General features: G+C 31.6%; 1 protein-coding gene across 4 annotated transcripts in view; it reads right to left on the bottom strand.

The window, feature by feature from the left end:
* Window positions 1-17771, bottom strand: part of LOC132701000 (serine protease nudel-like) — a 181079-nt gene that overhangs the window by 80270 nt on the left and 83038 nt on the right. For 3 of the 4 annotated variants that reach the window (XM_060668606.1, XM_060668607.1, XM_060668608.1), the window contains one exon: window positions 52-171. In XM_060668606.1, coding sequence (XP_060524589.1) covers window positions 52-76 — 25 coding nt within the window. In that variant the 5' untranslated portion in view covers window positions 77-171. Of the gene's footprint in view, window positions 1-51; window positions 172-16101; window positions 16139-17771 lie in introns of those variants that run through there. The other variant, XM_060668609.1, reaches the window with a different exon arrangement.

The following is a 17771-nucleotide window of genomic DNA, read 5'->3' as shown; positions in this document are numbered from 1 at the left end:
CCACCAGTTAATGGTAATAAGCTGAATAAATTATTACTGCAGCAATCTTACCTCTATGCAGAAAGGCCAGCGCCATAAATAACAAAACGGCAGAAAATATCCATCCCAAAAAGGTGAGTAATCTTCGTAGGTAGTGCCGTTGCGAACGCAACTTTGACAGTGTGGTTGTTTCTGTGAAAAATTAATGTAATTAAAACAATTGAATGTTTTCGGTACCTTTTTCAAACTAATTAACTAATTAACAAAGTTTATCTCTCTATCCATAGGTAATTAATACGGGAGTGTACATTCTAGCCAAATTGGTAACAATTACTGATTCTAAGTATATAGGGTGTTTTGCGGTTGATGGCGAACGGTATATTGAATTTTTCTGAAATTTAGATAGTTTCATAAACTGTGATACTCTATTGATATAAAATGCAAAATGAAATAAAAAGTAGTATCAACATTAAAATTTGCATATTATTGCATTTTCGATCCCCTAATGGTTGATGGTTTTTTAATATTATATGTTCTTTTCAGCGGTTTTCGAGAAAAAATTATATTCTTTTTGTTTCCGAACAAAACATAGCTTCAATTCAATTTTTATTAGCACGACACTGGAGCAGAGAATTTCTTAATATTATTTACAAAGTTTCTAGATGAGGATGGAAATGGATAAACAAATACCTAAATAAATAAACGAATGAATTTCACCTTATTCACTTCAAAAGCATTTTTTTTTTACCCGAAAATAATTAAAATTTTAAAAATAGCAAAATAAAAAAAACAATAGATGTTGAGACTTTACTGCTATTTACAACTCCATGTGTAAATAAGAAATAAAATCTAGATGAAATTATGCACTCTTTTTATCATTTATAATATCTGAGTTAAGTGGGTGAGTGAGTTAAGTGAATTGAGATTATTTGTTTGTAAGTAAAAAAAAATACAATTGAAAAATTGCATTTGAAAAAATCGATTTTTTAGATTTCATTTTATTTAATTAAATTAATTTTATACTATTAATAATCGAAATTACCAATTTTTACAGTGACCAAATTTTACACTGACCAATAAACTAATTATACAGGTTAAGTAAATATAGAAAAGTTTGAGAGGATTGATTACATGTAAAAATTTGCAGATATTGTTCCATGTACAATCGCAATTTGTGACATAAAATGTTAACTATTTTGAGAAACGGTGAAATTTTGGTATATGAAATACAGGGAAATATGTATACAAGGAATATGTCCGGACTTTTGCGGAAAATCCAAAAAAGGGTTATTCCATTAAAATTTGAACGTCGACTCTACCTTGCCCGCATCAATATTGGTTTAATTCCACATTTTCCAATGTTTGATACCTGTAATTTTCATATAACAGTTCAACTAGGTTCCCTATCAGGCTGTCCGGAATAAGGGTTCCTACCCACTTAACTTAGAAACTAGGAATGATAAATATAGATATGTAAATATGTAGAAATAGAGAAGTTGCATAGTTTCATCTGCATTTATGAATCTTTAATTAATAAAACAGGGTGTTCCGTTCACCCGTTCATAGTATTAACATTAAACAGTCAATTATTTTACTAGAACAAAATTATAAAAATAGGAGGTTTCCGTTTTAAAAAAAAACTTTTTAAGTTTTTTTAATTTAATTTTATTAGTTCACTTTCGCTGACCCTGTATTCATTATCATCCAAAATATCCACTCAATATATGATAATAATTAACTAATTAAGGCCGCCTTAGAAGAAGATAGTTCATTATTTAAGGACTGGAAACGTCATTTTTGTCATAAAATTCATAGTCATTCATCATTTATCACATCATTTCTCTTAATTTCCGTGGAGCAGGGTGTCCTGTTTAAAAAAACAAAGCTGATATTTACCGCAGATTATAAACTAAAAAAATCTGGATGCAACTATGCATTTCTTCTAATATCTGAGTTAAGTGAGTGGCGAACTTTATTTCAGACACCATTACCTCACGAACTAAAAGGGATTTAACAAAAAATTAAATAGAAACGTTGCTTTGGACTTTTCATTTATTATATTATTATATTATATTTTAACCCTTTTCGCCGTCACCACATTAACTTTATAATATCAAATAGAACACTCCATAAATTAATACTGATTTAAAAAAATCTTTGTTAGATAGTTCAATGATATATTTATTTTCTGGATATTTAAACTGATTTATCTAAGAAATGTCAATCTTGTTTAAAATTCTCTTTCAGTATAAAAGACGATATTCTTATCGTTTACTTGGCAAAACTTTGAGCATCATTAGTTTTTCATTTTTTTTCAAAGGCCAACCCTCCGTGTGTTATGGTAAGTCTGATAGATCACTGGATGGCGACTTCAACGATGAATAATAAGAACGGTCTACAAATCACCGTTTCTGAATTATTAGTCATCATCTTCAGTACGAAACCTATTTTCCAAATTAAATTGGCTCACGAATATACACTTAAAATAACTGCACCAAATTTTGTAACATCTTATAGAATTGTAGAATATTTAAAACACGAATTAGTTTTCTTTATTACTTGTTTTTGTTTATATAGTTTACTATGGTAGAGAAAATTGTTATTATAGACTGTTATTAACTAAGTAATAAAAGTTGAACTGTTAGAAACAATCTGAACAAATTTCCATTGAGGCAAAATCCAGTGAAAAAAACATTTTACAGTTTAGGAGTGAGAGACGCCTGCAATACAAAAAGAGAATGGTTCGTGACATATTTAGTGAAGAAAAGCAACTAGATATTCCTTTTCACTTTGGAAACAGTTCTGAAACATCTATCCGGCAAGCGCCTTTTTTAATTAATTGATTAATAAATTGAAATCCTATCTGTGCAAAAACTTGGCAGAATTTTAATGTCAGGATAGAGCACTGCAATATTTTTATGGATAGTAACTTCCAAGAAAATATTTTTTATGACATTATTTGGATTATCAAATCAGTTTTTACAAAGTGTACATTACTGGAACCGCGAAAACAAAGAAAATGGCGATTGAAATTAATAATTCGTGTAGAATTTTAGTAAAGGTGTTTTCTGAAAGTAATTTAAATTGCTGTGCAATACTGAACCTTACCAGTTTAATTTAATTTTTGGCATGATGGTGATCCTTACCACTAGAGGGCTGCCATACAGAACTATCTAAATACATAGTAAAGAAAATGGATAGGTAATCACGATAATTATTTTTGGCTGCGAAGAAGCCCAGACCTAGCTCCACTGGACTTTTTTAGTTCACTCTTAAAGAGCTAGTGTATAAAAATAAACCATCCACTATCCAGGAATTCAGAGACCAAATACGGGAAGGTATACAGTATCTAAATGAAATTGAGTTTGTTCGAAATGCAATACTTCATTTAGATACACTGCTTGCACTACAAAACGTTAAAAAAAATGATGATGCGCGATGTATGGCTGTAGACAGAATTTGAAACATGATTGAAATGCCAAAATGTTGAGTTTAGATACCATATTGGTATATATTGCTCAACTCCTTCAATTTAGTATTAATAGATATAGTGTTCAATTTAAAATAAAAAAGTTGGTAGTGGTCACAGCGCAACGAATCAATATGTATCAATGAAGATATAATAAATTAAATGTCTGAATTAACCCAAATAAATTTGTATTTAATTTTTTCTTCAATGTCATGAAATAAAGTGTTTCCTGAGAGTAGTGCCACATAATCGTGTCACTCTATACATCTGCGTTCATATAGTACCTGGTATTTTGCCGCGTTGTGTATATTTGACGCAATCAGTTTGGAGAAACACGTTCAAGTATATTTTTTTTTAAGGAGCAAAAACTTAAAATTCAATTTATATATATATATATATATATATATATATATATATATATATATATATATATATATATATATATATATATATATATATATATATATATATATATATATATATATATATATATATATATATATATATATATATATATATATATATATATATTGCGCCAAAATACAGTTTCGATTGCTGAATATCACATATCGGGAAAGTATAGGTGCAGTATATGAGTAAGTATAACTTTTTTGATTCGTGAATTTTATTCTTTAAAAAGTAGAACCTAACTATATACATACTTTCTTCCTTGTAGTTGCTGTCACTTAGATCGACGGTTGTCATTCCTTCAGGTTCTTTAAAATTTGACAATTTTTCCCGGTTTTTATCGCCAGAATGCACTGTTTTCGCCGACACCATTTCGCAAATTTTTTTTGCGAGTTGAATAATGTCATTCGCCAGGAAACCTTTCGGCACTTCTGAAGAAATAATTCTGCCAAAGTGCATAATGTGTACGGAACAATAACAAATTTCTCAACTCAGCATAATGCAGGTAAATAGTTTTGTCATGAGTTTATAGTTGAACCCGCTCACCTATTTATAAGGATATACATAATTTTTGTTCGGAATAGTGTTTTGCTTTAACAGAATGAATAATAAAACTTAGATTTTGGAACTTATTACCGAGCTAAGTCAACTTATTTCTTAAATAGTGGAATATTCATTAATTCGTACCTGACCTAGACAGTGTCATATATACAGGGTGAATATGCTACTAAATATTTTTTAATGAAAACGGAAAACCCAATAGAGTAGTTTCAAAAACAAATTTCAGGTTTCTCTTCAAAACTTATTTTCGGAGATAAACTTTCATTTCTTCGTTTTTAAAGAAGTTTGAAATTAAGTGTTTTTCAAAAGATAAAATAATGTAAAAAAAATTGACTTTTTACACAAGCTGGGATATGATTTTTTTTTATTAACTATTGACGTATTTAAGTAGTAACATGTGGAAAAGCAGTTAAAAAAATTAATTAAACACATTTTTGATAGAAACAATTCATTATAACTATCAAGACTGCCACGAAAACACATTTTGTTTTTATCTGACCAAATGTAACTCTTTCGTCAGGTCGTTATCTGATGGTTGTTAAAATCTCTTAATTATCTACAGCTGAAATTAGATTAAATTGGTTAAGTATCTATTGCATTTAAATTGTCTCATTTAAAGTAATCGAAATCCTGTGTCTATATAAAATTAAACACTGAGCATTAAAATATACTTGCCCAGATAAATAATTCAATAATTAATAAAGATGGTTAATTTTTTAAAAATTGATGGGTTTTGGTTACTGAACTAAACCCAATTATTAATGGACGAATGTGTGACAACACTAAATATTTGAAAACTGTTAAGCAAGTCACAACGTAGAAATGTCGGCAACGGATTAATTTTTTGCCCTTCAAATGTATTGTGGGAAAAGTAATACATACATTTCATTTTTAAATATCATATGGCATCCTAAATGATAAGTCAGCGTTTTATTTGGTACAGCGGAGGTAATTTGTTTTTGAAATTTGGTAGCGTTGTTTCTAGTGATAAAAGCCTGATTTGGCAACAAACTAAATAAAAATTTAACATTAGCGATACTTCTCTGCTGGGTGTTTAAATAGTGTGTAAAATATCTCATTTATTATTTGTTTAAAAAAAAATAAAAACTATAGATAGACTTAATATATGGGCTGATTCATAAATATTTGGTAAATAGAACTTATTTTTTTAATAGAACACCTTGTATATTTTTGAATTAGTAGATACTACTTTTCATACTCAATCATCCAATGTTGGGTTGTTGCGGCCTCTACCGAGTGTTTTCGAATTTGTGGCCTTTTTTTCGTCAAAAATTGCCTGTGTTTTACATTATATTTTTGGACCCATTTCCGAGAGCTGTAATTTTATTATGCCAACATTTTTAAAAAGTCATTTATTCTATAGTTGTCATGAAGTTAGTTCGAATCATTTATAAAGGGTGTATATCATGAAAAATCAAATTGAACGTCCTGTATATATGCTTCCATTAATTACTCTTTCTGCTCTTGCATTAACTGAGTATTTTTTAGATATTAGGTATTTTTTTACGAACAGAATTCCGAAAATTTATCAAACTATGAGAAAATATCGCAATAATCCAAAAAACAAATACGTTAATCTTTAATTTTGCGAAAAAAATCCTTTCTTTCTATTAACTTTCAAATTTTCAATTTGCTAAAGCCCAAAATATAATTGAACTAGAAATAATATCAGATCGCCCCTTTTGGTGGAAATGCATATCTAAGTTTGCCCAGAAAATGTGGGTTGGCCATACAATTGGCCAGGCAAATAATTAATTATTTGAAACCTGTCAATTTTGTGAATAGGCACAAGAAAAATTTTTTGAGCCAAATGGTTTTTACGAATACGTGTTATTTACATTTCTTAAAAACGATTGTGTTAATAGGCATAATTTTCACTATTATTCTAATAATGGATCACATTTCATGATGACACACACAGTCAGGAAAAATGGTCTTTAAATGTTTGGGGTGGTATCAAGGGAAATAAAGTTGTGGGGCCCCATTTTTACATACAGTGATTAGGAAATTTTATTTAGACTTTTTAGAGCAGAGGTTGCAAAATATGTTATGAACTATTCCTAATGAAGTGAGTCAGCGAATGTGGTACCTTCATCATGGAACTTCTGCACGCTATGCTCTTCAAGTGACAAACTACTTAAATAATTGATATTATCAACACTGGAAGAGAAGAGCAGGTCCGATTAGATCGCCTGATCCTACAAGGACGTACTATTTTCTGTGAAGATATGTTAAGAAAACAGCAATATAAAACTGCCCCTACAACAACATTCAATGGGTTGCTATGGCCTCGGAGAACATTTTGAGAGAAGCATTAGAAGACGAATCCGCTGGGATAGTATTAAATGGGAAAATCCTTAATAATATAGGGTATTTTTTTTCGATGTATAGAACTTTAACTTGGCATTACTGTTCAAGATGGCGGCCGATTTAACAGCTGTTAAGTGATTTATTCTCAGTTTGGTTTGGCAATTCATCATGAACAGATTCACGCCTGAACAACGCTTGCAAATGGGCCCAAAACCAGATTGCCGTTGTTCCCGATTTTCATAAGAGAATTTTGTTTAGCGATGAAACGCACTTCTGGTTGAATAGCTACGTCAACAAACAAAACTGCCCCATTTGCAGCGAAGCTAATCCTCAAATGTATGTCGAAACACCGTTACATCTAGAAAAACCGACTCTTTGGTGCGCTTTATGGGCTGGTGGAATCATTGGTCTGTACTTCTTCAAAAATGATGATGGCCAGAACGTTACAGTCAATGGTGATCGGTATGGAGCTATGATCGATTTATTGAAAGCCACGTTTGATGACCGCCTAATTTCACGTTTTGGACCTGTGAATTTACCTCCAAGATCTTGTGATTTAACACCGCTAGACTACTTTCTGTGGGGCTATGTAAAGTCATTGGTCTATGCGGATAAGCCATAAACGCTTGACCATTTGGAAGACAACATTCGCCGTGTTATTGCCGATATACGGCCACAAATGTTGGAAAACGTCATCGAAAATTGGTCTTCCAGATTGGACTACATCCGCGCCAGCTGTGGCGTTCATATGCCAGAAATCATATTTAAAATGTAATGCCACAAGATTATCTTTCAGATAAATAAAATTCATATCAATCGAATAATCCATAGTTGTTTATTGCAACTTAAAGTTCTATACATCGAAAAAAAACACCCCTTATTAGGTACGCTGACGACACAGTTTTGTGTGCGGGTTTCCTCGAGGATTTACGGAGACTATTAAACAAAGTAATGAAAGCTAGCAAAGATTACGGTCTCAACATGAACATCAACAAGACTAAAATGATGGTGACAACAAAAAGGAAGGAAGCAACAGGTCAATTGAACACGTAAGACACTGCAAATACCTTGACACCATAATGCACCGTGTTGCTTTATAGCTTGGAAGGCTGGGCGGTTGGAAGCTTTTGACTTATAGATGTATGACTTTGACTTTTGACTTATAGATGTATGCTGAAAGTCACGTGGAAGAGTAGAACTAAAAACGAGGAAGTGTTAGGAAGAATGGGCAAAGAACTCAAAATGCTCTTTACCATTAAAAAACGCAAACTTGAGTTCCTGGGACATATATCACGCGGTACAAGATATGAGCTGCCAAAACTCATTATGGAAGTGTAGGGCCCCGAAGAATCTCTTGGTTGCCCAATCTTCGAGAATGGTTTGGTCTATCTTCAATTGTATTATTTAGATCGGTAGTATCGATAATGAGGGTAGCCATGATGATCAGCAACCTCCAAAGGAGAAGTTGATACAAGAAGAAGACAACAAAAGAGAACATGAAACAGAGGATAAAAGCCTTTCAAAATATTAGTCACGAAATGCTAGCTTAAAGACCGTATTATATCGTGCTTCGCAGTTGAAGGGAGATATTTCGAGCAATAAATAAAGTAAAATTTAATTCAACAGTTCTTCCTTGTTTTGCAGTTCTGTTCCTAGTTTTAATGTTTTTTTCTGGAACTATTGGTAATATTCTTCTAGAATTTTTAAATTATCCCTAGCGCAAAATACTGTTTAAAGTTTCACAGTTCATAGTTTTATTTTTATTTACATCTCGGATTAAATGAATTATTTATGCATTATATTTTGCATTAACATGTAGCGAAGGCTACTATCAGAGAGAATTTTGCTTGGTTCGTCTTTGTAGACTTTTCAAGGTCAGGTAATATTTTGTTCTCAATCTTTTGTGATATTTCGCACGGTTTGAAAAATTTCAGATTATTGGTAGTAAAAATGTGTATACCTCAAAAAATATTTACTTTAGGTATAGGAAATGCTTAATAAAATTGAAAGGGCATCGATACGAGTAATTAATGAACGTATAATTTATAGTTCATTTTTTCATGAAAATTAATATTTTTCATTTGAACTCACCCTGTATGAACGATTCGAACTAACTTTTAGACAAGTATAGGAAAAATGACTGTACCACTTTACGAAATTCTTGGCATAATAAAATTACAGCTGTCGGAAATGCCGCTAAAAATTATTATTAAATACAGGGCATTTTTGTCGAAAACTTTTATTGAGAAGGTCCATTCAACGTGCACATGCGGGAGATTAAAAATATCGCTCTTAACCAATGACCAACATGACCTCTGACACATCGTCTATAAGTTTGGATGCGGCATTTTTACGGCAGTATTTTTTTAAAATAAGCCTAGGTTAAATATTCTGAAAGTGGTGCAAAGTGCAGCTTAGTTTTGTGTTTTGTTAAATGCTCAGAAAATCAGAATATCAGTGCCGCATGCGGGGCGTCCATTTTTACTGTAGTAGGTAGTAGGATATTTTCCGTGCGATAACCGATTAAAGCTTCTACTTTTTCGTTTCTTGAATTCTTGTCATATTTTACTATTTTATTGTCCGTACATTTATCATACAAATATTTTATAACTTTACAAAAAATTCGCCTAAAAATTAAATTAACATTTCTCATATAAAGTTTAAAGAAAACTTTTGAAAACCACATCCTGCGACAAGGAGTTCAGGTGTTTTTCGAATGTCTATCATTTTGTATATATCTATCTAATATTTAAGTTATACGACTTATTGATATAGTCGGTACGATTTATGATGGCATAGTTGGCAATAAAATGCCAGACAGAATAAAATAGATTGTTCATCCTGCTTCCACTTATACTTCAGCACTAGTAACTGGCTGGAGATGTGCGCTCCAAACAGACACTTACTACTGGAGTATCATCGTGCCTTGCCTTACTTACGATATATTTTTTTAATATTTTGTACTGAGCCCACCCCAGTTCCATGGCATTAAATATGGTAAGGAGGCAATCTTAAAATTTGATGACGCATTTCAAAAATTATTTGGTCTGCAGCATACAGCAAGTTTGTTTAGTATTTTTTGACAATTTTTAACAAAGTTTAAGACCATTTTCTGTTGTTGTCGATGCTTTTGGTACACTTCCAGTAAGTCTAGAATGATATCGTGCATTATCCATAATTAAAGACGCCTTTTCGGGTTTCGGCAGCAGTTTCTTACTTTTAAGAATAAAAACATATTTATGTATTCCTAGGCCTTTATGAAACACGCTGTAAGTTTGAAAATATTTTTTTTAATCCTTTTCATTTTATGGAATATTTTTTCTGCACTTTGCCACGCTATCGCGCCATTCTGTATTTTCAGTTCCCTAGATGCCAGACCACGCATAATTTATTATCTGCAACTTGTATTAATTATTAACCTATTCGCGTTAAATAAATCTACATTTTCACCCAATTAATTTGCATCTGTTATGTAATCGTGACTATAATTTTATCGAAAAAATAATTTAGTAAAAGTAAAAGTATGTCGCATATTGACTAGATTTATTCCCGCGTTTCCATCGAAAAAGTGCTTGCCATTTTATGACTTACATCGTCTGTTATTAAAGTACGAAAGCTGCCGGTTTAACATAATCACCTATTTTTGTAAAATTTTAACAGCAACGATTGTGGAGATTTTTTTTCCCGAAATTACTTGCCCTATTTCAATACACCAACCATCTTTTTTAATCTTTAAATATTGACATTTGTAAGTGTAGATCAGACACTACACATAATTATCAAATTGGAAAGAAATATTTAGATGTTAATATAGTCTGACGTGTAATTCAATACTAAACATGTTTAACAAAACTCTTTTATGATAAGAGAAAAAACTCCAACGTGCATCATTATCGAAAATTTTATACGGAGGCAATTTCTTTTCTTATTTGAATTTTTTTTAAAAAGTATGTTTTATTTTTAGTTATACCATGACAACATCAACCACCCGAAAACACTTAGAAAACGTTTTGAAAGGGTCAACTGGATAATTCTTAATATGTCAGCAGTGTCTTGTTAATATCGATTAAAATGTTATTAACAAATGTTTAAAACGTTATATCCCTGCACTCAACAATCATAACTTATATCACAACACGCTGTAAATATAATTATAACTATGTGTGACCGATTTAAAATTGATTTAATTAATTTTCCTGCACTGTACCTTTACCATAGTTAGTTTTTGTTCACATTTTTGTAATATTTGTGTTTTCACAGTAGCATATCAATAACAAAAAAGTTTTAAGTATTCACTGTTTCGGTTTCTTTTGGTTGGCGTTGTTTAAACTAACCAAAACTAGCCAAAGTGCTTATCTTGCGCAGATATTACCTTTATATTATTACAAAATTGTTATCTCCTACACAATTGGAATGAAATTAATGGGAATTGAACACATCAATATTTCAAGTAGGTTAGAGCAACTAGGCAAAAAAACTAATTAGTCAATAGTTGTCTAAATCGTGTAGAATTCCGTTGTTTTGCAATGGTTGAATTAAAAGTAATTAAACTTGCTCTAAAAAGACAGCTTGCCTCATGGATTTATTTATTAAATAGCACAAAACTTGCGGTATTTCTGTTTATTGTATAATTTATTGTATTGTATAAATATCGGCTGATTATTTTCTTTGATATTTTGTTGAAAGCGAATATGAGCTTGCGAGTTTAAAACATTTGCGATTAGAGTTATCAAGTGCTCATTAAAACCATACACATTTTTTTTTGGGAATATTCTGGGCAATATGAGAAATATGTGTTAATTTTTCCTGTAATTTCGACGTAAATTGACTAACGCAAAATTGCCTTGTGTTTTTAATGAAATATTTATCAACTCTGTTTATTGTCATAAGAATTTATCAATTTTATTAATAAACGAAATAAAGAATACAATCTAAACTACTAAATTGCTAGCAGTGAATACTGTCGGAACTTTTATATATTTCCAATACTGGACACGCAGAAATGTTCTGTGTTGTCAGATTTCCTACTGTAAATAAAAAAGTCTCCTGAACATCGAGCACTATAGACGTGCATAAGTGAAAGGTTTTGCCAAGATTGCTGTTAGCTTGTTTGAATTCTGCATGTTCAAAAACCCCCAGTAGGCAGTTTTGGAGATATTTAAGCGTTTCGGTAGTTTATACCGAAAAAGCGGTGTTGCTACAGATTAGTAATTAATAGAAAAAAAAATTTGAAATTATGTGACCTTACTAAAATTAGGAATGCGCATTTATTTTAAAACAAAATTTTGAAGTGTGACGTTAAAATGGTAAATATGACAACATTGCTGTTAAAATAAAAAAATATTGAATTTGATCGTTTCAGCTTTGCCGGTTTCGGAGATATTTAAGCTTTCTGTTACTTTTTACTAACCCGGTGTATACAGTGTGTCCAAGATAAGGCTGTGTAGCATGAAGGTATTGAAAACCATAAGAGATTCGAAGGTTGTTAGATTAGAAAAAAGTTGCAAAATTTTTAGGTTAAGAATATGCAGGTTAGGAAACTACAAATTTCCTATCACTTTCGAAGATATGTCAAAAACCGAAAATCTGCGGATTTTTTCTGATCTTATTTAAGTAGATATAAAAATAAAAGCCGCTTTCTCCTTGCTACCGCTTTCTCGTTGCTACTTCTTGAGCTCTACAAGATAACGATTAGAGATTTTGGCTACTAACCCTACATTTTGGTTTTTTGTTTACCTTGATATCTCTAAAAACAAGAAAGTTAAAATGTTATATAGATAAATTTATCTTTATAATATTTTAATTGGTATGATACAGACTCGCTTATCCATACATTTTAAACATTTCTTGTTTCAGAAAAGTACATATATCTAAAATTATTTGTTACGTAAGCGCAATTATTTCGAAGATTTGACCGATATATTTCAGACAACATGATATCTGACATACATTTTCATTATGAACTGAAAATCCGTAACAACATGAATGAATGTCTAAAGTATAACAGCTTTTTTTTTCAAAACATGTGGGTAGCTTGCCATTTTCTAAAATTAGATTTCTCTAAGATATCCTATGTACAGTGCGTATCTATCAGATATAGAATTTGAACATCCTAGGGACTGCTTAATTAGTAACAAAGTGTATCTCCTGGATATCCTGTGGATAGCTCACGTTCGAATCGGTATATCCCTGGTTCATACAGTACAGCCCTTCAGATTTCCATGGGATATCCTTGGAATTTATTTGTGCTATCATTAATTAATATCATTATAATTGAAATTTACGAACTAGCGTTGATCACTTGGCCTTGTTTGCATTTCTTGAATTCCATGTTAGTGATAAAAAACTAAACAAAAAATAAAAGAAAAATTTCATATTTGATGGCATTACAACCCATTGTGACGGACTTTCTCATTTCAGTTATTAACACGTCATTAAACTAATCCAACATACCTGCTCTTCGATACAGATACTAATCAGCTTTTCTTACGGATTTTAATTTTAGTATTTTCCATTATGACGTTTTATCGGGTAAAGTCTGTTCATAGATATAAGAAAGTGACTAACTGATACGAATTAAGGAAAGACCCGGGCAAGCTGTAAGAATGAAATATGGCCGAATAGGTCCGTAGTAAATAAACAACTAAACAATATTTATTTATTTATTTTATATTTTTGTTTAAATATAAAATAAAATTACAAATTATTTTTATTACCTACTTAAATTACTTAAAATTATTCACATAATATATCAGTATCACTATCACCTGTTCTAATTATTATTTCTTCTATATTATTTCTTCTATATTATTTGGAATATGGATATACGATTGTTTTGCTTTTTCTATATGTTTAACAGAATTTGCGAAACTTGGTGGAGGGATGTTAAAAACTTCGGTTTCTATAAGTTCGAGGACATTGGAGTTAACACGGGGAAAACCATTGTTACGACGAATGGCAGATTTCAGTTGGTGCCAAACATGTTCAATGGGATTAAATATACAGTGGTAAGGTGGCCTTCAAACTGTATGCTCTAGATTTTTTTCACAATTATCACAGACGAAGGGGTTTCAGTCAACTGTCTACTGTGATAACTTGCATTGTCCATTACAATTACAATTGGGAGGAATGTTTGGAACTAGTTTGTTTTTAAACCAACTTTCAAATAAACCAGCGGTGGTGTCTTCATGGTAATCCAGAAAAGAATCTTTAATATTTTTCGCAGACAGAGAAAGTCCATTTGGAATCCAACCATCTTTAGAGCCAGCATGCAAAATAGTTATTCTTTTACCTCTTTTTGATGGTGCGTTGGTTTTACACTTATCAGTTGAGTCAACCCAACCCTTTTCCGGGGTATCATAAGTGTCGAACGAGATTTCATCCAAGTAAATACTTGGCTTTTGTTGTTCTGTGTAAATCCTAATTTTTTGTAGATATTGCAGTCGCCATTTCCGAATTCTAAAAGATTTCATTAAAACTTGCCTTTTGTCGATTTTTTAAAATCTAAAACCCATGTGTTGAATACACTTCCATAAGATAGTTCTGCCACATTTAACATAGGTTTCATCTTTTTCAAGCCTCCTAATTAAGATATCTAATGTCGGCATGCTTTGTTCCTCGTATAACAGGTAAATTTTACTCCGTATTATATCTTGATCATTTTCATCTACACTCGAGAAAATGTCAGCATCGCTTCTTTTTTCCTCGCTGAAATGGGATTATTGACAATTTTCCACACAGTTGATGTTGGAATTTTCGTCAATGTGGCCGTTTCTTTTAAAGATGCTTGCTTGCTGGCACCACGTTCTCCTAGGTACATCCCTGCTTTAGAAAAAAATTTAGGTATAAATCTAATTTTGATTTCAATCTGTACTACCGCAACATAGGACTGCTCTGTTTTCGACATGCTTTATGTATTTATTTTAAATATAAATTTACATAAAGAGTTTCTATTGCCCAAGCAATAAAATGGGGGTGGATTTTTATTCATTGGCCGTTGTTGTTTGGGGACTGCTTGATTGTTTCTAACCTACTTTATATGCATTGTTAATTAATTTTAAAATTTGTTCTAAAAGAATGCATTGTGTGTTGAAATAAAAATAATTTAATTATTATATATTATAATTTAATTAATAAATTATAATAATTTAACGTGATAATGTTATTTTTTTTCTCTTGAATAAATGTAGCCATTTATTTATTTTATTCCTTTCAGGCGTTGTGCTTTCGTCACCTTCTCTGAGGAAAACAAATGTTGTAAATTAAGTCACTAACAAATCCGCAATAAAAGAACGAGTGCGAAAAATCCAAATTCCTACTAAATTACCAACGAGCGCAAACGTAGCTGCGGAAATAATTCGCGACAGAATAATGTAAAACTGTCAAGTAAATTTGTAATAAATTGCATAGGCTAATTTTTCCTCCGCACTCCTTACATCGCAAACCAACTGCTGGCTTTGGCCGGTCCAATTATTAAATAATATATTTAAATATATACGACGGAATTCTTGCTAACGACACTTGCATATTCTAATGCAAGTATTTTTCCTTTGGTTCTGCCGTTTGGGAACCGCTCGTTGATTACGTAATCCTGCAAACGTTAAATCATTTCGAATTAACTAGAGTTTAAATTAACACAACTTCCATTTTAATGTAAATAATTTACCCCAGAAATTGTTTAGGAGAAATTTGCACTGCCGCAGGTGCTCAAGCTACTGTTCATTATATGATACAGGAAATTATAAACAAATAGTAGTAATAGATTGTTATTAAAACGAAAATTATGGGCTAAGTATTATTGTACGTTTTTAAGCGATTTCAATTTTTTTAACGATTTTAACAAATTTCTGTTAGTATATCGCAGCCATTAAATGACGATAAAAAAGAACGAAAGAACTTTATTAAGCACTCATGTTTTATAAACCCACAGATATATACATATATACCAAGGATGTCGTCAGGTAGGTAGGCTGTTTGAAGATAAACTCTTTTCTACTTTTCTACTACGCCGAGTCTTATATATATAGTTTTATTTTGTTTGTATCTTAGACCTTTCTTATATATATTAGCGTGTTGATTCTTGTGTTTTAGGTCTGTGTATAACAAAAGTGCTCAAAAAGTTGCCAGTTTATTGAAGTCACGGTCATTCATGACGTTCTTCAGAATAATTAGTGTCTACAAATGCACAATCTCAAACTTACAAAACAAGTTCTCCACAAAACGAAAAGGGGGGGGGGGGCATCATCGTACCATTAAAACGTTTAAAAATACAGTGGGTTGTTGTCGCATATTATTATCTAAAAAGGTCTTTACGTTTTAGTTTTGCCAAATTCGGAGAAATTTGAAAGGCTTACCACTCTTCTAAAATCCAAATGCATGTCGATATAAATTCTATAAAGTACACACACAAATGTGACAAGAAAAAGTCAAAATACCATTAAAAACAAAATCGACATTCTCCGTGACCGACGAGATACGGACTAAACGGAATAAAAATAATGCGAGGTACGATCGTTTTTTTTTTTTTGCGAGACTGGAAGGAAGGGCAACGGTGATACAGGTTGTTCGCTTAGAAAAGACAAAATTTCATTGTTAATTCCACCGTTAATAAACTTATTAAAATGATTGTTTCATGACATTGCAATATATTTTGCTTAAATTTTAAGTGTCGGTTTTTGGATTTCAATCATTTCCAATATTTCCCGTTTTTTTGTGTTGTTTTCACCTTTTAAGAAGTGACTTTTCTGCGCAGTAGTGTTTTTTTAATCATATTTGAGACCAGTTATTCTGCTTTTGAGGTATTGGCTTGTGTGACCGACATACACACCCTCGCAGTCGTTACATTGAATCTTGTAAACAACTTGACTTTTTTCCCATCCGGTATTTTGTCTTTTAGTTTGCTATAGTTGTTCTTCATTAGATTAAAACCCTTGTGAGCAACAGTAATGTTGTGGTTTGCGAAAATTTTGCTGAAATCTTCTGACATACCCGATATATAGGTGTTTTTTGATTTTTCTTGTTTTCTAGATTTTTTTTGGTTTTCGTTGTAAAAAAGGTAGACCCGTTTTTTAAAGATAATGTTGACTAGTGTTTCGGGATAATTATTTAGTTTGAGTGCCAGTTTGGCTTTTTCGATTGCTGTTTTTCTGAAATCCGGATCAGAGGGCTTGATAGAACGGTCAGCCAGGCCAATAATAACAGATTTTTTTTGGTGGAAAGGGTACTTGGAGTAAACATTGACGTATCTGGAAGACCAGGTTTCTTTGGTGTACCATTCTGTTCTGATTTCTGTTTGTTTGTTGTGTAGTGTCAAGTCTAGAAAATTTATTTTGTTTTCGGATTCTATTTCTGTTGTAAATTGGGTTTTACGGTGATAACTGTTAAACAGTTGAAGGAATTCGTTTTGTTTGTATCTATAGAAAAATGGAATGTCAAAATTAGCATTATCTAGGACTGATTCTTCCAAATCTTCCATGACAATTTGGGCTATGGCGCTGGAAATTGATGTGCCCATAGCACAGCCGTCTATTTGTTGGTAAAACTTGTTGTATAAAAAATATGTTGAATTTAATGTCATTTCAATTGTCACTGAGCGGAATGTCTGTAAACGTTTTTATTTTGTCCCATTTTTTGGCGATAACTTCTTTGGCAGTGTTTGTATATAGAGAAATGACATCGAGTGAAATTAGGGTGTAATTTTTTGAAATGGAAATATTATAAATTTTCTTTTAAAGTCGAAAGAGTCTTTAATATAATATTTGTTTTTGTTTATAACGTTTTGAAGAATGTCTTTTAAATATTTAGATATTTTTTCAAAAGGTGACTGGATACAGGACACTATCGGCATGAGGGGGATCGATTTCTGCTGCTGCGACATTCCGCTCAGTGACAATTAAAATGACATTAAATTCAACATATTTTTTATACAACAACAAGTTTTACCAACAAATAGACGGTTGTGCCATCGGCGCATCAATTTCCAGCGCCATAGCCCAAATTGGCATGGAAGATTTGGAAGAATCGG

This window comes from Cylas formicarius, unplaced genomic scaffold (assembly GCF_029955315.1).
Source record: "Cylas formicarius isolate icCylForm1 unplaced genomic scaffold, icCylForm1.1 PGA_scaffold_4__25_contigs__length_36172078, whole genome shotgun sequence".
NCBI classification, from domain to species: domain Eukaryota; kingdom Metazoa; phylum Arthropoda; class Insecta; order Coleoptera; family Brentidae; genus Cylas; species Cylas formicarius.
Note: the sequence above shows the minus strand (reverse complement) of the source record. Positions and strands in the feature narration are given on the sequence as shown.